At 52.0% G+C, this 23953-nt stretch overlaps 1 protein-coding gene across 2 annotated transcripts in view; it reads left to right on the top strand.

The window, feature by feature from the left end:
• Positions 1-23953, top strand: part of glipr2 (GLI pathogenesis-related 2) — a 120742-nt gene that overhangs the window by 42417 nt on the left and 54372 nt on the right. For both annotated transcript variants that reach the window (XM_085965907.1, XM_085965906.1), the window contains exons 6-9: positions 2803-3021; positions 6182-6259; positions 9330-9578; positions 17782-18000. In XM_085965907.1, the coding sequence (XP_085822033.1) occupies positions 2803-3021; positions 6182-6259; positions 9330-9578; positions 17782-18000 (765 nt within the window). The remainder of the gene's footprint in view (positions 1-2802; positions 3022-6181; positions 6260-9329; positions 9579-17781; positions 18001-23953) is intronic.

The following is a 23953-nucleotide window of genomic DNA, read 5'->3' as shown; positions in this document are numbered from 1 at the left end:
ACTTACTAGAACGTGGCACTGGGAGTAATCCAGAGATTACAACCTTTGAGGTCCTGCTCTTTAATCTGTTACCTAGCTCCCTAAATTCTTGATGCAGGACCTCATCCCTCTTTTTACCTATGTCGTTGGTACCAATGTGGACCACGACCACTGGCTGTTCACCCTCCCCCTCCAGAATGCCCTGCAGCCGCTCAGTGACATCCTTGACCCTGGCACCAGGGAGGCAACAAACCATCCTGGATTCACGTCTACGGCCACAGAAACGCCTATCTGTTCCCCTTACTATAGAATCCCCTACCACTATTGCTCTCCCACTCTTTTTCCCCCCTTCCTGGGCAGCAGGAGCACCCCCAGTGCCAGGAAGTTGGCTGCTGCTGCCTTCCCCTGGTGAGTCATCCCCCTCAACAGTATCCAAAGCGGTATACTTGTTTGAAAGGGGGATGTCCGCAGGGCTTCCCTGCACTACCTGCCTGCCTTTGTTGCTCCGCCTGATGGTCACCCCCTGTGCTGCCCTACCCTGAGGCATGAACAACTCGCTAAACGTGCTATCCACGAGCCTCTCAGCATCGCGCATGCTCCAAAATTCATCCACCCGCAGCTCGAGCGCCGCAATGCGGTCTGCAAGTAGCTGCAGCTGGATGCATTTCCCGCACACATGGTCGCCAGGGACACTGGCAGCGTCCCTGATTTCCCACATGGAGCAAGAGGAGCAGAACACGGGTCTGAGCTCTCCTGCCATGACTTACTCCTTTAATTAATTTAAAAATGTATTCAATACCCCAGCTACAGGTATACTCTAGGGCGCTTTATTTACCAACCGTCCCCACTACACCACAGAAATTTAACACCACAGAAGTCAAGCTTGTATTGAAAAGAGAGAAATACTCACCAACCAATCACTTACCTGCTCCCTGGTGACGTCACACATTGATTACTTTTTACCTCTCTCCTCTGCTGTTGATTTGGTATGCCTCTGCCTTGGCGCCGGTTTTTAAGCCGGGCTCACCTCCTCCGCTGCTGCTCTCCCCCGAACTGGTCGGGCCTCTGCCTTGGCGCCGGTTTTTAAGCCGGGCTCACCTCCTCCGCTGCTGCTCTCCCCTGAACTGGTCGGGCCTCTGCCTTGGCGCCGGTTTTTAAGCCGGGCTCACCTCCTCCGCTGCTGCTCTCCCCCGAACTGGTCGGGCCTCTGCCTTGGCGCCGGTTTTTAAGCCGGGCTCACCTCCTCTGCTGCTGCTCTCCCCCGAACTGGTCGGGCCTCTGCCTTGGCGCCGGTTTTTAAGCCGGGCTCACCTCCTCCGCTGCTGCTCTCCCCCGAGGGTGAGGGGTGAACGGGACTGGGTGTGAGTTAGGACACGGGCAGTGAGCACAGGGGGCGATCGGTGAACGGGACTGGGTGTGAGTTAGGACACGGGGCAGTGAGCACAGGGGGTGATGGGTGAACGGGACTGGGTGTGAGTTAGGACACGGGGCAGTGAGCACGGGGGTGATGGGTGAACGGGACTCGGTGTGAGTTAGGACACGGGCAGTGAGCACAGGGGGTGATGGGTGAATGGGACTCGGTGTGAGTTAGGACACGGGGCAGAGAGCACAGGGGGTGATGGGTGAATGGGACTTGGTGTGAGTTAGGACACGGGGCAGTGAGCACAGGGGTGATGGGTGAACGGGACTGGGTGTGAGTTAGGACACGGGGCAGTGAGCACAGGGGTGATGGGTGAACGGGACTGGGTGTGAGTTAGGACACGGGCAGTGAGCACAGGGGGTGATGGGTGAACGGGACTTGGTGTGAGTTAGGACACGGTCAGTGAGCACAGGGGTGATGGGTGAACGGGACTTGGTGTGAGTTAGGAGACGGTCAGCGAGCACAGGGGGTGATGGGTGAACGGGACTCGGTGTGAGTTAGGACACGGGGCAGTGAGCACAGGGGGTGATGGGTGAACGGGACTGGGTGTGAGTTAGGACACGGGGCAGTGAGCACAGGGGTGTTGGGTGAACGGGACTTGGTGTGAGTTAGGACACGGGGCAGTGAGCACAGGGGTGATGGTGAACGGGACTTGGTGTGAGTTAGGACACGGGCAGTGAGCACAGGGGGTGATGGGTGAACAGGACTTGGTGTGAGTTAGGACACGGGGCAGTGAGCACAGGGGGTGATGGGTGAAGAGGACTTGGTGTGAGTTAGGACACGGGGCAGTGAGCACAGGGGTGATGGTGAACGGGACTTGGTGTGAGTTAGGACACGGTGCAGTGAGCACAGGGGTGATGGTGAACGGGACTTGGTGTGAGTTAGGACACGGGCAGTGAGCACAGGGGTGATGTGTGAACAGGACTTGGTGTGAGTTAGGACACGGGGCAGTGAGCACAGGGGGTGTTGGGTGAACGGGACTTGGTGTGAGTTAGGACACGGGGCAGTGAGCACAGGGGGTGATGGGTGAACGGGACTGGGTGTAAGTTAGGACACGGGGCACTGAGCACAGGGGGTGATGGGTGAACGGGACTTGGTGTGAGTTAGGACACGGGGCAGTGAGCACAGGGGTGATGGGTGAACGGGACTTGGTGTGAGTTAGGACACGGGGCAGTAGAGTTGTCGATAAGCTCCAGTTTACGAAGGGTGGAAGGTGGGAGGCTGACAAACACGCATCAAATATACTGTTACTTCAGGGCACTGCCACACAGTGGAGCCACCACATACAGTCACATTCCCGGAGAGAGCGAGAGAGACACTGCGCTGCCTCGGGCTCAGCTCCCTCACTGTACGGGCCCTGCGTTTCCCAGTCGCGCTACATCACTGAGATCTCTCTCTTTCAGGGGAAGATTGTGGAAGTTTTGCCGCGCAGTTGCTGAAATATCTGAATGAATATCGGACGAAGCACGGAGCGAGACCGTTAACCCTGAACCCGCTAATCAGCGAGAAGGCTGAGAAGTGGGCGAAGCATCTGGTAGCCTCCAGAACATTGCAGCACAGCGACACACCGTGTGGGGAGAATATCTGGTGTCAGCAAGGCCCTGTCAGTGCGCAGGTCACAGGTACGTCACATCACTGCCTGACACACTCAGTTTATTACAACAACAATTGTTCACATTATAGAAACTTAGAAAAATAGGAGCAGGAGTCGGCCATTCGGCCCTTCGAGCCTGCTCCACCATTCAATATGATCATGGCTGATCCTCTATCTCAATACCATATTCCTGCTTTCTCCCCATACCCCTTGATGCCTTTTGTGTCTAGAAATCTATCTCTCTCCTTCTTAAATATATTCAGCGACTTGGCCTCCACAGCCTACAGTGGTAGAGAATTCCATAGGTTCACCGCCCTGAGTGAAGAAATTTCAGTCCTAAATGTCCCACCCCATATCCTGAGACTGTGACCCCTCGTTCTAGACCCCCCAGCCAAGGGAAACATCCTCCCTGCATCCAGTCTGTCAAGCCCTGTCAGAATTTAATGGCCCAGAAATACCAGAACGGGGCTTGCAGCGCGTGCAAGCCCCGTATTTGCACTTACCCCGCGCTCGTGCCGATCAGCTCCTGGGATGCCTGAACTTGCAGAAATAGAAAGCACATTCCCGGGCAGCGTATGACGTCACGCCGCCCAGGAGTGCAGCCAGCGCGAAGCCAGGAGCGTGCAGTGTAAGTGAGACACTTCCCCTTGAGGTCTCAGTTTCACTGGACACGCCCCCAATGTTTCTGTCAAGCTGCTCAGGATTTTTACATGCAAAGCAGCAGTTTAAATAGGTTTTTGGAAGTTTTTTGAAGATTTTGGTAACTTTTATAAACTTTTTAAAATGTTTACATTATTTTGAGTAATCTGAAGTAGTTTTAAAGAGAATTAAAGCAATTTAAAGACTTTTAAAAGCCCTAAAAGAATTTTTTAATTCCATTTATTTATTTAGCAATGTCGTCGTCATACGTGTCTTCACACTGTTCCCTTTGGGGAACTGTATGAAGTGGTGGAAGGACTTATGGCCATGATTAACGCTCATTCCGTGACCGTAACCATCTTTGAACCAGCCATTAGGGCGGTTAGTCCTATGGCGGGAGGGTTTTACGGGCTCCCACAAGCTATACAAGGAGGGGGGGCCACCCACACCCACGGACGCAAGTATCCCGCTGGATGTCCACCCAGAATTTAAAGTTGGAGCTCCGACTCCACTTGCCGGGACTGTCTGGAGCAGGGTTCGAAACCCTACCCTGATCTGGCCCAGCGGCGGGGATCCTACCGCTATGACAAAGGCCCAATCCAATTAGCAACGTGAAATGGCAGCATAGGGCTCCAGTCACGGGGAGGGAAAAGGCGCAGGAAACGTATGGGTGTCACCTTTTGTGCGGAGTGGGCCTTTTGCGTAGCAGTAAGCATCCCCTCCGCTGGGCCAGAAGGAGTAGGGTTTTGAACCCCACTCCAGACAGTCCCAGCAAGTGGAGTCGGAGCTCCAACTTTAAATTCTGGGTGGACATCCAGCGGGATACTTGCGTCCGTGGGTGTTGGTGGCCCCCCCCCCTCAGATGGGTTGTGGGAGCCCGTAAAACCCTCCCGCCATAGGACTAACCACCCTAATGGCTGGTTCAAAGATGGTTACGGTCACGGAATGAGCGTTAATCACGGCCATAAATCCTTCCACCACTTCATACAGTTCCCCAAAGGGAACAGTGTGAGGATACGTACGATGATGACCTCTTGCGCAATGCACCTCCTTGGGCCCTCAGTCGCAGATGCGAGGGGGCAAGTCGTGCAATTGTTAAATTTTTTATTTTATTGACATGTAAAATGTTGGCCCAGTAATTCCCTTCCAAATGCGCTAGTACGGTCGGGGTACTTACGCATCTGGCCAGATGAAATGCCGGTTTTCAGCATTCACAGTGCATGTGGGGAAAACCGGCATTTCCTGTCCTCTGAACGAAGGGGTTCAGAGGCAGAACGCGTGCGACTGCACAGGCAGCGCGTGCGCAGTATAATTCACCGCTTTCATTAATGCTTTCAGTGAGGTCCAGTCATTACAACTTACACATGAAAAAAGCATGGGTACAGTTGCTCCACAGGCTGCGGAGGAAGATATTTCTTATCGTGCAGCTTCTGAAAGTATGTATGTCTGTATATATTCCTTTGCGTGTTATGTATATATTCCTTTATTTATGTGTATGAATGTATTGTTTAATTATGACTTTCAGAGAAAGTAACTTATTGGAAAATCATAATTAAAAACATACATTCATACACATTAGTAAAGGAATATAAAACATACATACATATACGTAAAGGAATATATGTGGACATACATACATAACTCATTCTCACATTCCATTCACACAGCCACAATTGCTCCTTCTACCTACCGTTCTGAAAACCCTTTTAAAAAAAAAATTTAAACTTTAAAACTTACTTAAAATTTCTTAAAATAACTTCCCTCCCTTTCCCAAACAAAAATATTGCATTTCAAAAGCTCCACGATAAAATATATCTTCCTCCGCAGCCAATGAACAACTTTACACTTGCTTTTTTCACGTGTAACTTCTAAGGACTTACCCTCACGGATTTCATGAATGAAATCCACGAAGTTCACTGCGCAAGCGCTGCCTGTGCAGTCGCACGCGCTCGAGGTCTGGAAATGCCGGCGTTCCCCGCATGCGCTGTTCATGCTGAACGCCGGCATTTCCAACGGCCAGAAGCGTGAGTAAGCCGACCGTACTCACGCTTCTGGCCTGGAATTTCTGGCCCTATATGTTTCAATGAGATCACCTCTCGTTCTTCTAAACTCTAGTGAATATAGGCCTAGTCTATCCAATCTCTCCTCATACGACAGTCCTGCCATCCCAGGAATCAGTCTGGTGAACCTTCGCTGCACTCCCTCTCTGGCAAGTATATCCTTTCTTAGGTAAGGAGACGGAAACTGTACACAATACTCCAGGTGTGGTCTCACCAAGACCCTGTACAACTGTAGTAAGATATCCTTGCTCTTGTACTCAAATCCTCAATGAAGGCCAACATACCATTTGCCTGGTTTTATTATAACAAGCTTAGCATAACTGGGTGTTATTATAACAGTGGTTTATGATAACTGGAATTTAATTATAACAGGTGTCTCTATACCGAGGTTACTTGCAGTTTTTATCGGAGGGCATTCCTTTCTCAGTCAGGCTCTGCTCTATTTACACAGCAATGGATTTAATTGAATCATTCTCTCAATGTTTACAGGACAGGAAGCTGTTGATTCCTGGTACAATGAAATTAAAAATTATGACTTCTCCTCTCCCGGATTTCAGAAGAATTGTGGTAAGTTTTTGATCAACACAGTTGTATATAATGATCAATCGCTTCTGGGACCATCAATAGCATAGACAGCACCAGGATTTAAAGAATGGACTGTGTCATTGTATTTACCACACTGCAAGGCTCGAGCACACAATCTAGGTTGGTGCTCCAATGCCGCATTGAGGGGGTGGTGTATTATTGGTGGTTCCGTCCTTTCGATGAGGCACTAAACTGAGCGCCTACTCCAAAAGCTCAACCCAATTACATATATGATCCCATCATTGGAAGAAACAATCGCAAGCTTGAAAGAATGATCTGAGCGAGGGCTCCAACTACTGAAATAATGGGGCTCTACTCAATAAGAAAGACAGAACTTCAAGAGCAATCTGAGGAATCCCAGCGTTGCGGGGATTTTGAGTGTCACTGTAGTAAACCCAGCACTATACATGCATTGTTTCAGCAGTTGTATCAGATGGAATTGGGATGGGACTTGGTCAGGATCTTCTATTAAGAGAACATTGTTATCTGTTGGATAGATGGTTGGTTTTCTGTCTTGATTTGACTGATGACTCCCTCTGTTGACCTCACTGATGGAACGTCATGCTCTGGGTTGTCCGTTTCTCGTCATTATACAAGAATGTACTTTGGCTGTGCATGTGTTTAAATGTTCCCTGCCTCTTGGTGATGTTTCTGAATGGTGACTGTGGTACATTATCCCTCGTCATCCTCCTCGACCTCTCCGCAGCCCTTGACATGGTTGACCACACCATCCTCCCAATGTTTCCTGTAAGCTGTTTGGCCGGGTAACCGCGCAGCGCTCCAGGGATCTCGCACGGCCGGCTTGTCGGCTTTTCAATACTAGAACCGTGCATGCTTGGTATTTTCATTGGCCCACATTGCCCCTTAAAGGGGCCACGCGGTGTCAAGAAAAATTAGAGGGAACATTGCATCCTCCCCCAATGCCTCTCCTCCATTGTCTAGTTCAGTGAGACTGGCCTCGCTTGGCTCAAATCTCACCGATCCAATCATAGCCAGAGCATCTCCAACAATGGCTTCTCTTCCTGTCATGCAACGTTAGCTACAGAGTTCCCCAAAGATCAATCCTGCCCTCCTTTTCCTCATCTACATGTTACCCCTTGGTGACATCATCTGCAGACATGGGGTCAACTTCCACATGTGTGCTGAAGACAATCCAGCTCTACTTCTCCATCTCTCCCAACCCCTCCACTGCCTCTGTGTCAGACTGTGTGTCTGATATCCAGTCTTGGATTTGCTGCAACTTCCTCTAGCTAAATATTGGGTAGATTCAATCCACCACCGTCCCTCTCGCTGGCCACATTCTGAGGCTGAACCAGACTATTTGCAACCTTGACATCCGATTTGACCCCAAGCGGAGCTTCCCACCCAATAATCGTTCCTTCACAAAGACTGCCTCCGTCCAACCACTTTCATACCCTGCCTCAGCCCATCTGTTGCTGAAACCCACATCCATGCTTTTGTCATCTCCAGACTCGACTATTCCAATGTTCTCCTGGCCAGCCTCCCACTTTCCATCCTTTGTAAACTTCGGGCCATCCAAAACTCTGATGTTTATATTCTATCCTGCAACAAGACACGCTCACCCAGCGCTCGTGACCTCACTGATCTGCAGTGGCTCCCAGTGGCGGTGACCTCTTGGATAAGTGAGGCAGAGCCACACGTCCCTAACCAAGCCAGCATCTTACCATGGCAACAGGCCACTCACGCACGTGTAATGTATTTTCTTATCCATGGCTATTTTTCATTAAAAAAGAAAGCGAGGTCAAAGAAAAGAGCGAGAGGGGCAGCAGGGGAGAGTGGAGAGGAAGCCAACAATCACTTTGGCAAAGCCAGCTCCATTTCGTAAACTTGTTCTTGCCAACGCACATCGTAAACCTCCAACCCACCCTCTAATCTCACCTGCGGCTCGAGCCACTGCCGACAGCGACAACAAGACCCGCTCACTCGCTCACACTCACGAGCTGCCTCTGTTAGCTCGCGGCCCCCCACCCCTCCAATTTTAAAATTCTTATCTTCATGTTCAAGTTTTTTCATGGCCTCACCCCTCCCTATCTCTGTATCCTCTTACAGCACCCCTCCTTCCCAAACCTCCATTCCTCCGACTGTCCCTCTTGTGCATCTCTCCCACCCGTCGCCCACCTTTCGCAGTTGTATCTTCAGCTGCTTAGGTCCCATGCTCTGAAATTAACCTCCCTTAAACCACTCCGCCTCCCCACTTCCCACTCTTCATAGTGTCAGCTGTGGCTCAGTGGGCAGCACCCTTGCCTCTGAGTCAGAAGGTTGTGGGTTCAAGTTCCCACTCTAGAGACTTGAGCACAAAAAGCTAGGCTGACACTCCAGTGCAGTACTGAGGGAGTGCAGCACAGCCAGAGGTGCCGTCTTTTGGATGAGACGTTAAACTGAGGCCCCGTCTGCTCTCTCAGGTGGACGCAAAAGATCCTATGGCACTATTTCGAAGAAGAGCAGGGGAGTTCTCCCTGGTGTCCTGGCCAATATTTATCCCTCAACCAACATCACTAAAACAAGATTATCTGGTCATTATCACATTGCTTTTTGTGGGATATTGCTGAGCGCAAATTGGCTGCCGTGTTTCCTACATCACAACAATGGCTACACTTCAAAAAGTACTTCATTGGCTGCAAAGCACTTTGGGATGTCCGGTGGTTGTGAAAGGCGCTATAGAAATGCAAGTCTTTCTTTCTTTAAAACCATCTTTTTGACCAAGCTTTTGGTCATGCCTTCTAATATTTCCTTTTTTGGCCTGGCATCGGGGCATCCTGTTTTTTGATTCCATCTCTGTGAAGTGCCTTGGGACGATGTTCTATGTTAAAGGCAAGTTGCTGCTGCTGCTATACCTGCTGCCATACCCAGGCTGGGAGTGAGTAGCTTCATTTTGCGAAGTTCTAGAATAGTCTTTGGATAAGAGCTCCATGGCGAGATTGTCTGTCGCGTGATGCTGGATGTACAGTAGACGCTGTGGGTCGTGCGTGCGGGCCGCACTGTCCCGTGCCCTGTGCTCTTTGTAAATGACCCCACTATTGTTCGCCTGCAGGTCATTTCACACAGCTGGTTTGGAGAGACTCCAAGGAGATCGGGGTTGGCCTGGCATCTGACGGCAAAGGTCTCACCGTGGTGGTGGCTCAGTTCGACCCGGCCGGCAACATCACCAATCCGGGCTACTTTGCTAAAAACGTCCTGCCCGTTGGCAGCAAGGTGGAGGAGGGCGAGGGTGGGTCGGCCCAAGGAGAGAGCGTCAAGGCACCTGGCGCACCAGGAACAAGCCAGGTGGCACCAGTGTCAGGTACGGGTTTTGTTCTCTAATAAACACCCCACCTCCTGTCAGAGAACTGAAAACAGTGGTTGATACGGGACAGCCCAGCCCAACCACCCCAGGGGTGAGTGCGGGTAGTTCCTGAGTGCTCCAAACAGAGTCTCAGCATCCCGTCTTGGATGAGTCGTAACTTCCTTCAGCTAAAAATTGACTCAGTCCTTCAGAGCAAAGCTTCTCCAGATCTTTATATTCTGAATTGATAGCAAAACAGTCAGAAATCAGCGGAGTGAAAGTGTGAATATTCGACAGAGTCAGAAAGCAGTGAAGTGAATTTTTAATAATGTAACTTTACTCAAGTATCAAGGGGTGGAGTGTGGGCTTCATTGACCAACATATACGCACTTACACACACCCAACATACATACACACATAGACACACAAACACACACTCCCACATAAACATACACCCACCTAAACACACCTACCCTCACATACACACCCACATACACAAACACACGCACACCCATATAGACACCCACCCACCCACCCCCACCCACACACACCCCACCAACACCCCACCCACCCCTACCCTCACACACACACCCCACATGGTCCCACAGGGTGAGGTCACAATGCCATGCAGGGTGCGGTCACATGGCCATGCAGGGTGCGGTCACATGGCCATGCAGGATGCAGTCACATGGCCATGCAGGATGCAGTCACATGGCCCCGCAGGGTGCGGTCACATGGCCGTGCAGGGTGCGGTTATTTTTACAGCGGTGGATACGTGCCGTGCGAGTGTCCCACTTTGGCGAGGCGGGACACTTCAGTTTAATGTTTAAATCAGGTGTAATTGGGAGCCTGATTTAAATTTAACAGTTGCCCAGGGCTCGGGAAACCCGGCACGAAGTGGAGTCGGGAGCTGCCGGCTCCAGAAGGTAAGTGCTTGTTACAGCACTTGTTTTAGGCCAGGAGGAGCAAGAGTGCTCCGTCTGTCCCCTCAAGCAAACCTCCTGCCCTCATCTGCCGATCGCGGCCTCTCCTTGCTGCCGTGATCGGAAGCCCCCTTCCCCCCACCAAGGCACCAATCACTTCTAGTTGCCGGGTACAGTCCCCAGCCTGTCAGTCTGGTCCATTTCCCCCCGCAACCACACTTCATTGCTCGATCCCGCCTCCCCGTAAATATCAGGGCCTGTGCAACACACGGACACAAAAAAACAACAACAACTTGCATTTCTATAGCGCCTTTAACGTTGTAAAACGTCCCAAGGTGCTTCACAGGAATGTTAACAAACATAATTTGACAACAAGCAACATAAGGAGATATTAGGACAGGTGACCAAATGCTTCCTCAAAGAGATCGGTTTCAAGGAGGAGAGGTTAAAGGAGGGAATTCCAGAGCTTAGGGCCTCGACAGCTGAAGGCACGGCCGCCAATGGTGGTATGATTAAAATCGGGCTGCTCAAGAGGCCAGAATTGGAGGAGCGCAGAGAACTTGGAGAGTTGTGGGGCTGGAGGAGATTACAGAGATAGGGAGGAGCGAGGCCATGGAGGGATTTGAAAACAAGGATGAGAATTTTAAAATCGAGGCGTTGCCTGACCGGGAGCCAAAGTAGGTCAGTGAGCACAGGGGGTGATTGGTGAACGGGACTGGGTGTGAGTTAGGACACGGGGCAGTGAGCACAGGGGTGATGGGTGAACGGGACTCGTTGTGAGTTAGGACACGGGCAGTGAGCAGAGGGGTGATGGATGAACGGGACTGGGTGCGAGTTAGGACACGGGCAGGGAGCACAGGGGTGATGGGTGAACGGGACTGGGTGCGAGTTAGGACATGGGCAGTGAGCACAGGGGTGATGGGTGAACGGGACTGGGTGCGAATTAGGACACGGGCAGTGAGCACAGGGGTGATGGGTGAACGGGACTGGGTGCGAGTTAGGACACGGGGCAGCGAGCACAGGGGTGATGGGTGAACGGGACTGGCTGCGAGTTAGGACACGGGCAGTGAGCACAAGGGTGATGGGTGAACGGGACTTGGTGTGAGTTAGGACACGGGCAGTGAGCACAGGGGTGATGGGTGAACGGGACTGGGTGTGAGTTAGGACACGGGCAGTGAGCACAGGGGTGATGGGTGAACGGGACTTGGTGTGAGTTAGGACACGGGGCAGTGAGCACAGGGGTGATGGGTGAACGGGACTTGGTGTGAGTTAGGACACGGGGCAGTGAGCACAGGGGTAATGGGTGAACGGGACTGGGTGTGAGTTAGGACACGGGGCAGTGAGCACAGGGGTGATGGGTGAACGGGACTTGGTGTGAGTTAGGACACGGGCAGTGAGCACAGGGGTGATGGGTGAACGGGACTGGGTGTGAGTTAGGACACGGGCAGTGAGCACAGGGGTGATGGGTGAACGGGACTGGGTGTGAGTTAGGACACGGGCAGTGAGCACAGGGGGCGATGGGTAAACGGGACTTGGTGTGAGTTAGGACACGGGCAGTGAGCACGGGGGTGATGGGTGAACGGGACTAGGTGTGAGTTAGGACACGGGGCAGTGAGCACAGGGGGTGATGGGTGAACGGGACTCGGTGTGAGTTAGGACACGGGCAGTGAGCACAGGGGTGATGGGTGAACGGGACTTGGTGTGAGTTAGGACACGGGCAGCGAGCACAGGGGTGATGGGTGAACGGGACTCAGTGTGAGTTAGGACATGGGGCAGTGAGCACAGGGGTGATGGGTGAACGGGACTGGGTGCGAGTTAGGACACGGGGCAGTGAGCACAGGGGTGATGGGTGAATGGGACTTGGTGTGAGTTAGGACACGGTCAGCGAGCACAGGGGTGATGGGTGAACGGGACTTGGTGTGAGTTAGGACACGGGGCAGTGAGCACAGGGGTGATGGGTGAACGGGACTTGGTGTGAGTTAGGACACGGGCAGCGAGCACAGGGGTGATGGGTGAACGGGACTTGGTGTGAGTTAGAACACGGGGCAGTGAGCACAGGGGGTGATGGGCGAACGGGACTGGGTGTGAGTTAGGACACGGGGCAGTGAGCACAGGGGGTGATGGGTGAACGGGACTGGGTGTGAGTTAGGACACAGGGAAGTGAGCACCGGGGGTGATGGGTGAACGGGACTGGGTGTGAGTTAGGACACGGGGCAGTGAGCACGGGGGTGATGGGTGAACGGGACTTGGTGTGAGTTAGGACACGGGGCAGTGAGCACAGGGGGTGACGGGTGAACGGGACATGGTGTGAGTTAGGACACGGTCAGCGAGCACAGGGGTGATGGGTGAACGGGACTTGGTGTGAGTTAGGACACGGGCAGTGAGCACAGGGGTGATGGGTGAACGGGACTTGATGCGAGTTAGGACACGGGGCAGTGAGCACGGGGGTGATGGGTGAACGGGACTTGGTGCGAGTTCGGACACGGGGCAGTGAGCACAGGGGTGATGGGTGAACAGGACTTGGTGTGAGTTAGGACACGGGCAGTGAGCACAGGGGTGATGGGTGAACGGGACTGGGTGCGAGTTAGGACACGGGGCAGTGAGCACAGGGGTGATGGGTGAATGGGACTTGGTGTGAGTTAGGACACGGTCAGCGAGCACAGGGGTGATGGGTGAACGGGACTTGGTGTGAGTTAGGACACGGGGCAGTGAGCACAGGGGTGATGGGTGAACGGGACTTGGTGTGAGTTAGGACACGGGCAGCGAGCACAGGGGTGATGGGTGAACGGGACTTGGTGTGAGTTAGGACACGGGGCAGTGAGCACAGGGGGTGATGGGCGAACGGGACTGGGTGTGAGTTAGGACACGGGGCAGTGAGCACAGGGGGTGATGGGTGAACGGGACTGGGTGTGAGTTAGGACACAGGGAAGTGAGCACAGGGGGTGATGGGTGAACGGGACTGGGTGTGAGTTAGGACACGGGGCAGTGAGCACGGGGGTGATGGGTGAACGGGACTTGGTGTGAGTTAGGACACGGGGCAGTGAGCACAGGGGGTGACGGGTGAACGGGACATGGTGTGAGTTAGGACACGGTCAGCGAGCACAGGGGTGATGGGTGAACGGGACTTGGTGTGAGTTAGGACACGGGCAGTGAGCACAGGGGTGATGGGTGAACGGGACTTGATGCGAGTTAGGACACGGGGCAGTGAGCACAGGGGTGATGGGTGAACAGGACTTGGTGTGAGTTAGGACACGGGCAGTGAGCACAGGGGTGATGGGTGAACGGGACTGGGTGTGAGTTAGGACACGGGCAGTGAGCACAGGGGTGATGGGTGAACGGGACTTGGTGTGAGTTAGGACACGGGGCAGTGAGCACAGGGGTGATGGGTGAACGGGACTTGGTGTGAGTTAGGACACGGGGCAGTGAGCACAGGGGGTGACGGGTGAACGGGACATGGTGTGAGTTAGGACACGGTCAGCGAGCACAGGGGTGATGGGTGAACGGGACTTGGTGTGAGTTAGGACACGGGCAGTGAGCACAGGGGTGATGGGTGAACGGGACTTGATGCGAGTTAGGACACGGGGCAGTGAGCACAGGGGTGATGGGTGAACAGGACCTGGTGTGAGTTAGGACACGGGCAGTGAGCACAGGGGTGATGGGTGAACGGGACTGGGTGTGAGTTAGGACACGGTCAGTGAGCACAGGGGTGATGGGTGAACGGGACTTGGTGCGAGTTAGGACACGGGCAGTGAGCACAAGGGGTGATGGGTGAACGGGACTGGGTGCGAGTTAGGACACGGGCAGTGAGCACAGGGGTGATGGGTGAACGGGACTTGGTGTGAGTTAGGACACGGGCAGTGAGCACAGGGGTGATGGGTGAACGGGACTGGGTGTGAGTTAGGACACGGGCAGTGAGCACAGGGGTGATGGGTGAATGGGACTGGGTGCGAGTTAGGACATGGGGCAGTGAGCACAGGGGTGATGGGTGAACGGGACTAGGTGTGAGTTAGGACACGGGCAGTGAGCACAGGGGTGAGGGGTGAACGGGACTCGGTGTGTGTTAGGACATGGGCAGTGAGCACAGGGGTGATGGGTGAACGGGACTGGTTGCGTGTTAGGGCACGGTTAGCGAGCACAGGTGTGATGGGTGAACGGGACTGGGTGCAAGTTAGGACACGGGGCAGTGAGCACAGGGGTGATGGGTGAACGGGACTTGGTGTGAGTTAGGACACGGGCAGAGAGCACAGGGGGTGATGGGTGATGGGACTGGGTGCAAGTTAGGACACGGGGCAGCGAGCACAGGGGTGATGGGTGAACGGGACTGGGTGCGAGTTAGGACACGGGGCAGTGAGCACAGGGGTGATGGGTGAACGAGACTTGGTGTGAGTTAGGACACGGTCAGCGAGCACAGGGGTGAGGGGTGAACGGGACTTGGTGTGTGTTAGGACACGGGGCAGTAAGCACAGGGGTGATGGGTGAACGGGACTTGGTGCGAGTTAGGACACGGGCAGTGAGCACAAGGGGTGATGGGTGAACGGGACTGGGTGCGAGTTAGGACACGGGCAGTGAGCACAGGGGTGATGGGTGAACGGGACTTGGTGTGAGTTAGGACACGGGCAGTGAGCACGGGGGTGATGGGTGAACGGGACTGGGTGTGAGGTAGGACACGGGCAGTGAGCACAGGGGTGATGGGTGAATGGGACTGGGTGCGAGTTAGGACATGGGGCAGTGAGCACAGGGGTGATGGGTGAACGGGCCTTGGTGTGAGTTAGGACACGGGGCAGTGAGCACAGGGGTGATGGGTGAACGGGACTGGGTGTGAGTTAGGACACGGGCAGTGAGCACAGGGGTGATGGGTGAACGGGACTTGGTGTGAGTTAGGGCACGGGCAGTGAGCATAGAGGTGATGGGTGAACGGGACTTGGTGTGAGTTAGGACACGGGCAGCGAGCACAGGGGTGGTGGGTGAACGGGACTGGGTGTGAGTTAGGACACGGGCAGTGAGCACAGGGGCGATGGGTGAACGGGACTTGGTGTGAGTTAGGACACGGGGCAGTGAGCACGGGGGTGATGGGTGAATGGGACTCGGTGTGAGTTAGGACACGGGGCAGTGAGCACGGGGGTGATGGGTGAACGGGACTTGGTGTGAGTTAGGATACGGGCAGTGAGCACAGGGGTGATGGGTGAACGGGACTTGGTGTGTGTTAGGACACGGGGCAGTGAGCACAGGGGTGATGGGTGAACGGGACTAGGTGTGAGTTAGGACACGGGCAGTGAGCACAGGGGTGAGGGGTGAACGGGACTCGGTGTGTGTTAGGACATGGGCAGTGAGCACAGGGGTGATGGGTGAACGGGACTGGTTGCGAGTTAGGGCACGGGCAGCGAGCACAGGGGTGATGGGTGAACGGGACAGGGTGCAAGTTAGGACACGGGCAGTGAGCACAGGGGTGATGGGTGAACGGGACTTGGTGTGAGTTAGGACACGGGCAGTGAGCACAGGGGGTGATGGGTGATGGGACTGGGTGCGAGTTAGGACACGGGGCAGCGAGCACAGGGGTGATGGGTGAACGGGACTGGGTGCGAGTTAGGACACGGGGCAGTGAGCACAGGGGTGATGGGTGAACGAGACTTGGTGTGAGTTAGGACACGGTCAGCGAGCACAGGGGTGAGGGGTGAACGGGACTTGGTGTGTGTTAGGACACGGGGCAGTAAGCACAGGGGTGATGGGTGAACGGGACTTGGTGTGAGTTAGGACACGGGCAGCGAGCACAGGGGTGATGGGTGACCGGGACTGGGAGTGAGTTAGGAGACGGGGCAGTGAGCACAGGGGTGATGGGTGAACGGGACTTGGTGTGAGTTAGGACACGGGCAGTGAGCACAGGGGTGATGGGTGAACGGGACTTGGTGTGAGTTAGGACACGGGCAGTGAGCACAGGGGTGATGGGTGAACGTAACTGGGTGTGAGTTAGGACACGGGCAGTGAGCACAGGGGTGATGGGTGAATGGGACTGGGTGCGAGTTAGGACATGGGGCAGTGAGCACAGGGGTGATGGGTGAACGGGACTTGGTGTGAGTTCGGACACGGGGCAGTGAGCACGGGGGTGATGGGTGAATGGGACTCGGTGTGCGTTAGGACACGGGGCAGTGAGCACGGGGGTGATGGGTGAACGGGACTTGGTGTGAGTTAGGATACGGGCAGTGAGCACAGGGGTGATGGGTGAACGGGACTTGGTGTGTGTTAGGACACGGGGCAGTAAGCACAGGGGTGATGGGTGAACGGGACTTGGTGTGAGTTAGGACACGGGCAGTGAGCACAGGGGTGATGGGTGAACGGGACTTGGTGTGAGTTAGGAGATGGGCAGCGAGCACAGGGGTGGTGGGTGAACGGGACTTGGTGTGTGTTAGGACACGGGGCAGTGAGCACAGGGGTGATGGGTGAACGGGACTGGTTGCGAGTTAGGGCACGGGCAGCGAGCACAGGGGTGATGGGTGAACGGGACTGGGTGCAAGTTAGGACGCAGGGCAGTGAGCACAGGGGTGATGGGTGAATGGGACTTGGTGTGAGTTAGGACACGGGCAGTGAGCACAGGGGGTGATGGGTGATGGGACTGGGTGCGAGTTAGGACACGGGGCAGCGAGCACAGGGGTGATGGGTGAACGGGACTGGGTGCGAGTTAGGACACGGGGCAGTGAGCACAGGGGTGATGGGTGAACGAGACTTGGTGTGAGTTAGGACACGGTCAGCGAGCACAGGGGTGAGGGGTGAACGGGACTTGGTGTGTGTTAGGACACGGGGCAGTAAGCACAGGGGTGATGGGTGAACGGGACTTGGTGTGTGTTAGGACACGGGCAGCGAGCACAGGGGTGATGGGTGACCGGGACTGGGTGTGAGTTAGGAGACGGGGCAGTGAGCACAGGGGTGATGGGTGAACGTGACTTGGTGTGAGTTAGGACACGGTCAGTGAGCACAGGGGTGATGGGTGAACGGGACTTGGTGTGGGTTAGGACACGGGCAGTGAGCACAGGGGTGATGGGTGAACGGGACTTGGTGTGAGTTAGGATACGGGCAGTAGAGTCGTCGATAAGGTCCAGTTTACGAAGGGTGGAAGGTGCGAGGCTGACAAACTCGCATCAAATATACTGTTACTTCAGGGCACTGCCACACAGTGGAGCCACCACATACAGTCACATTCCCGGAGAGAGCGAGAGAGACACTGCGCGGCCTCGGGCTCAGCTCCCTTACTGTACGGGCCCTGCGTTTCCCAGTCGCGCTACATCACTGAGATCTCTCTCTTTCAGGGGAAGATTCTGGAAGTTTTGCCACGCAGTTGCTGAAATATCTGAATGAATATCGGACGAAGCACGGAGCGAGACCATTAACCCTGAACCCGCTAATCGGCGAGAAGGCTGAGAAGTGGGCGAAGCATCTGGTAACCTCCAGAACATTGCAGCACAGCGACACACCGTGTGGGGAGAATATCTGGTGTCAGCAAGGCCCTGTCAGTGCGCAGGTCACAGGTACGTCACATCACTGCCTGACACACTCACACACTGTTTCATGGTCAACATCAGTCAGAGAGCAAACACTGGGTTTGACCCCAACCCATCCAGCCTGTTCCTTCCACAGCCCCTGTGCAGTTTGCTCCATCCTGGACTCTACAACCCGATTAATCCTACAGAGTTTCACCCCTCCCCAAAGTAAATCCAGCGAATCTCCACAATACTACACTTCCATGGTCCAGATGGGCCATTTGATCATCCTTATCTGTAGTCATCCTCGGTGCAATTCCTCTGATTAAAAGGCATTAACACAGAATGAACTACTGTTCCACATATCCACTCCTGAGCTCGTTCTATGGCTGGGACATTCCTGGGAGTTGTTCCCGCTCTGCCACACTTACAGTCAAGTGACACCTGGGGAGTGGGAGCTGCTCCCAGGAATTTCCCGCCCATGTTGTACTAAAATCGGTGGACAGTAAATAACCATCTCACAGGGTTTTAGAACATGGATCAAGTCCCCTCGTAATCAACCTTCCTGCAATGAAAACCAGTGACGCTCTCTGTGTTTCTTTCTAGAGCTTTGAGTCTTAAAATGATGGTGTTGCCATGCAACTGCGGCCCTTGTCCTTCCTGGTGGTGGAGATTGTGGGTTTGGGAGGTGCTGCTGAAGAAGCCATGGTGACTTGCTGCAGTGCATCCTGTAGGTGGTGCACACTGCAGCTACGGTATACCAGTGGTGGAGGGAGTTTAGGCTAGCGGATGAGGTGCTGATCAAGCACGCTGCTTTGTCCTGGATGGAGTCGAGCTTCTTGAGCATTGTTGCATCTGCACCCATCCAGACAAGTGGAGAGTATTCCATCGCACTCCTCACATGCTTTGGGGAGTCAGGGAGTGAGCCACTCACCGCAGAATACCCATCTTCTGACCTGCTCTAGCAGCCACGACATTTGATCCAGTTGAATTCCTGGTCAGTGGTGGCCACTGGAGTGTTGATGGGGAAGGGGGGATTCATTGACTGTCAAGAGCAGGTGGTTAGACTTTCTTGTTGGAGATGGTCATTGCCTGGCACTTATGTGGCTCGAATGTTACTTACCACTTGTGGGATAATGGGAGAGCGGGGAGAAAGAGAATTAAAATAAAACACCAATAATAACCTGCATGTAAAGGAGAAATTACTTAAGAGGCATAAAGAAAAACAAACAAACAAATAAATCAATGTTCATGAAGAAAAACCGAATAGAACCCAGCAGATAAAAATTGAGTAAGAAAACAGGTAAAAGCTTCGCACATTGAACAGGGACACCCGCGTGTACATTTTCCTGCAGTCCTAGCAACCACCTTGAATTTAGACAGTCACTCAATTATTTGTTTTGATTGTTCAGTCTCAGGATGTGGGCATCACTGGCAAGGCTGACATTTTACTCCCTGTTCTATTGCCATTGCCACTAAATTTGCAAGGACACCAATGTGTTGAATGCTGTGTTCTCATCTGTGTTTATTTTAGGATCTCTGTTGACTCCTATTAAATAATTGCCATTGCACCTTCCAAACCCGCGACCTCTACCGCCTAGAAGGACAAGGGCAGCAGGCGCATGGGAACACCACCACCTCCAAGTTCCCCTCCAAGTCACACACTGTCCTTGTTAGATCCGTGTATTTTTGATGTAGTGTGTCCTTCAAAAACTAGACACGAGACTGCAGGAGCAATCAACAGGTATTTACTGGATGAGGGTTACTCTAAAACTAAACATACAGATCCCTACTCAGGGTTTATATACAGGTGTGGTCACTGCCGGTACTACAGTATACAGGAGCTGTAAAAAGTAGTTCTCCCCTTAAAGGTACATACACAACAGTACTGACTTGGAAATATATCGCCTTTTGCTTCATCGTCACTGGGTCAAAATCCTGGAACTCCCTCCTTAACAGCACTGTGGGAGTACCTTCACCACACGGACTGCAGCGGTTCAAGAAGCTGGCTCACCACCACCTTCTCAAGGGCAATTAGGGATGGCCTTGCCAGCGACACCCACATCCCGTGAATGAATTAAAAAAAACACTTAGTATAAGCAATACTATGAATCTTAAATTGTTGTAAAGTGTACATTGGGAATAAAAGGGAAATTAAAGAAGCGTGCAATAAGGGCACAGCAGTCATCATGGGTGACTTTAATCTACATATAGATTGGGCCAACCAAATGAGTAACAATACTGTGGAGGAGGAATTCCTGGAGTGTTTACGGGATGGTTTCCTGGACCAATATGTCGAGGAACCAACCAGAGATCAGGCCATTTTAGACTGGGTATTATGTAACGACAAAGGATTGATTAGCAATCTTGTTGTACGAGGCCCCTTGGGTCTGAGCGATCATAATATGATCGAATTCTTCATTAAGATGGAGAATGAAGTAGTTGACTCAGAGACTAGGGTCCTCAATTTAAATAAAGGAAACTACGATGGTGGGACTTGTACAAGTCGGACGGGTTGCACCTGAACCAGAGCGGGACAAATATCCTTGCGGGGAGGTTTGCTAGCACTGTTCGGGGGGGTTTAAACTAAAATGGCAGGGGGTTGGGAACCTGAGCAGGGAGACAGAGGAAAGGGAAACAGGGATAAAAGCAAAAGGTAGGAAGGAGAAAAACAAAAGTAGCAGTCAGAGAAATCAACGGTTTAAATCAAACGTGGCCACAGTAAATAATAATTCTAATAGGTCTAAGTGCGTTAAAAAAACAAGCCTGAAGGCTTTGTGTCTTAATGCGAGGAGCATTTGTAATAAGGTGGACGAATTGGCTGCGCAAATAGAGGTAAACGAATATGATTTGGTTGGGATTACGGAAACATGGCTCAAGGATGGCCAAGGCTGGGAACTCAACATCCAGGGGTATTCAATATTCAGGAAAGATAGGCAAAAAGGAAAGGGAGGTGGGGTAGCATTGCTGGTTAAAGAAGGGATTAATACAATTGTAATGAAGGATATTAGCTCTAATGATGTGGAATCTGTATGGGTAGAACTGAGAAATACTAAGGGGAAAAAAACATTAGTGGGAGTGGTATATAGACCTCCCAACAGTAAGGCGGAGGTTGGGGATGGCATTAAAAGGGAAATTAAAGAAGCGTGCAATAAGGGCACAGCAGTCATCATGGGTGACTTTAATCTACATATAGATTGGGCCAACCAAATTAGTAACAATACTGTGGAGTGTTTACGGGATGGTTTCCTGGACCAATATGTCGAGGAACCAACCAGAGATCAGGCCATCTTAGAGTGGGTATTATGTAACGACAAAGGATTAATTAGCAATCTTGTTGTACGAGGCCCCTTGGGTCTGAGCGATCATAATATGATCGAATTCTTCATTAAGATGGAGAATGAAGTAGTTGACTCAGAGACTAGGGTCCTCAATTTAAATAAAGGAAACTACGATGGTCTGAGGAGCGAGTTGGGTAGGATTGATTGGGGAATGGCACTCAAAGGGTTGACGGTGGATAGGCAATGGCAAACATTCAAAGACCGAATGGATGAGCAACAGAATTTGTTCATCCCAGTTTGGCATAAAAATAAAACAAAAAAGGTGACTCAACCGTGGCTAACAAGGGAAATTAGTGATAGCATAAGATCCAAGGAAACGACATATAAATTGGCCAGAAAAAGCAATAATCCTGAGGATTGGGAGCAGTTTAGGATTCAACAAAGGAGGACAAAGGGATTAATTAAGAAAGGGAAAATAGAATATGAGAGTAAGCTATCAGGGAACATAAAAACTGACTGTAAAAGCTTTTATAGATATGTGAAGAGAAAAAGATTGGTGAAGTCAAGCATAGGTCCCTTACAGTCAGAATCAGGGGAATTTATAATGGGAAACAAAGAAATGGCAGACCAACTAAACTCATACTTTGGTTCTGTCTTCACAAAGGAGGACACAAATAACCTCCCAGAGATGCCGGGGAACATAGGGCCTGATGAAAGGGTGGAACTGAAAGAAATCAGTATTTGTAGGGAAATGGTGTTAGGAAAATTGATGGGACTAAAGGCTGATAAATCCCCAGGGCCTGATAATCTACATCCCAGGGTACTTAAGGAAGTGGCCCTGGAAATAGTAGATGCATTGCTGGTCATCTTCCAGAACTCGATAGACTCTGGAACAGTACCCATGGATTGGAGGGTAGCTAATGTTACCCCACTATTCAAAAAAGGTGGTCGAGAAAAAGCGGGGAATTATAGACCGGTAAGCCTGACATCGGTAGTGGGGAAAATGCTAGAATCTATTATAAAAGATGTAATAGCAGAGCACTTGGTAAGCAGTGACAGGATCGGACGAAGTCAACATGGATTTACAAAAGGTAAATCATGCTTGACTAATCTACTGGAATTTTTTGAGGATGTAACTGGTAAAATAGATAAGGGAGAACCAGTGGATGTGGTGTATTTGGACTTTCAGAAGGCTTTCGATAAGGTCCCACAGAAGAGATTAGCGTGCAAAATTAAGGCACATGGGATTGGGGGCAAGGTATTGACTTGGATAGAGAACTGGTTGGCGGACAGAAAGCAAAGAGTTGGAATAAACGGGTCGTTTTCCGAGTGGCAGGCAGTGACTAGTGGGGTACCGCAAGGATCGGTCCTAGGACCCCAGCTGTTCACAATATATATTAATGATCTGGACGAGGGAATTGGATGTAATATCTCCAAATTTGCAGACGACACAAAGCTGGGTGGGAGGGTAAGCTGTGAGGAGGATGTCGTGAAACTCCAGTACGATTTGGGCAGATTGGGTGATTGGGCAGAAACATGGCAAATGCACTATAATGTGGATAAATGTGAGGTTATCCACTTTGGTGGCAAAAACAGGAAGGCAGACTATTATTTGAATGGCAATAGATTGGGAGAAGGGGAAGTGCAAAGAGACCTGGGTGTTCTTGTGCACCAGTCGCTGAAGGTAAGCATGCAGGTGCAGCAGGCGGTTAAGAAGGCAAATGGTATGTTGGCCTTCGTAGCGAGAGGGTTCGAGTACAGGAACAAGGATGTCTTGCTACAGTTGTACAGGGCCTTGGTGAGACCACACCTTGAGTACTGTGTGCAGTTTTGGTCGCCTTACCTGAGGAAGGACGTTCTTGCCATGGAAGGAGTGCAGCGAAGATTCATCAGGCTGATACCTGGGATGGCAGGAATGACGTATGAGGAGAGATTGTGTCGATTGGGCTTATACTCACCGGAGTTTAGAAGATTGAGAGGGGATCTCATCGAAACTTATATAATTCTGTCAGGCCTGGACAGACTAGATGCAGGAAGGATGTTTATGATGGCCGGGGAGTCCAGAACCAGGGGTCATAGTCTAAGGATAAGGGGTAAGCCATTTAGGACTGAAATGAGGAGGAATTTCTTCACCCAGAGAGTGGTGAACCTGTGGAATTCTCTGCCACAGAGGGCGGTGGAGGCCAGTTCATTAAATATATTCAAAAAAGAGTTGGATATATTTCTTAAGGCTAAAGGGATCAAGGGATATGGGGAGAAGGCAGGGACAGGGTACTGAATTTGGATGATCAGCCATGATCTCATTGAATGGCGGAGCAGGCTCGAAGGGCCGAATGGCCTACTCCTGCTCCTATCTTCTATGTTTCTATGTCTTCTGAGGGAGTGTCTACAGAATGAAATTTTCCATTAAAGAAATATTCTTTTTAAAGAAATATTCCTTTTGTCGCTGCTTATACAGTTGGTTCTGGTGGCGTTGTGTTTCTGGACACTTCCCCTCTCGCTACCCCTAAAATTCTTGCTGCAATGTCAAAGTTCCATTGTCATCAGAAGTGCATCATAATAGTTTTCTCAGCAGACATTACATGCTTTGTACAGTATAGCAGTTGCAGTTGACACGATTATGAAAACCAGCCTGTTCATTACTGCCTACAGGCTGCCAATCTATTCTATTTACAGTCTCTAAATGTTAACAGGTGATTTGTACACGAATGTTGAGTCAC

This window comes from Somniosus microcephalus, chromosome 23 (assembly GCF_052327205.1).
Source record: "Somniosus microcephalus isolate GS21.2 chromosome 23, FLI_Smic_1.0, whole genome shotgun sequence".
Taxonomy (NCBI): Eukaryota; Metazoa; Chordata; class Chondrichthyes; order Squaliformes; family Somniosidae; genus Somniosus; species Somniosus microcephalus.
Note: the sequence above shows the minus strand (reverse complement) of the source record. Positions and strands in the feature narration are given on the sequence as shown.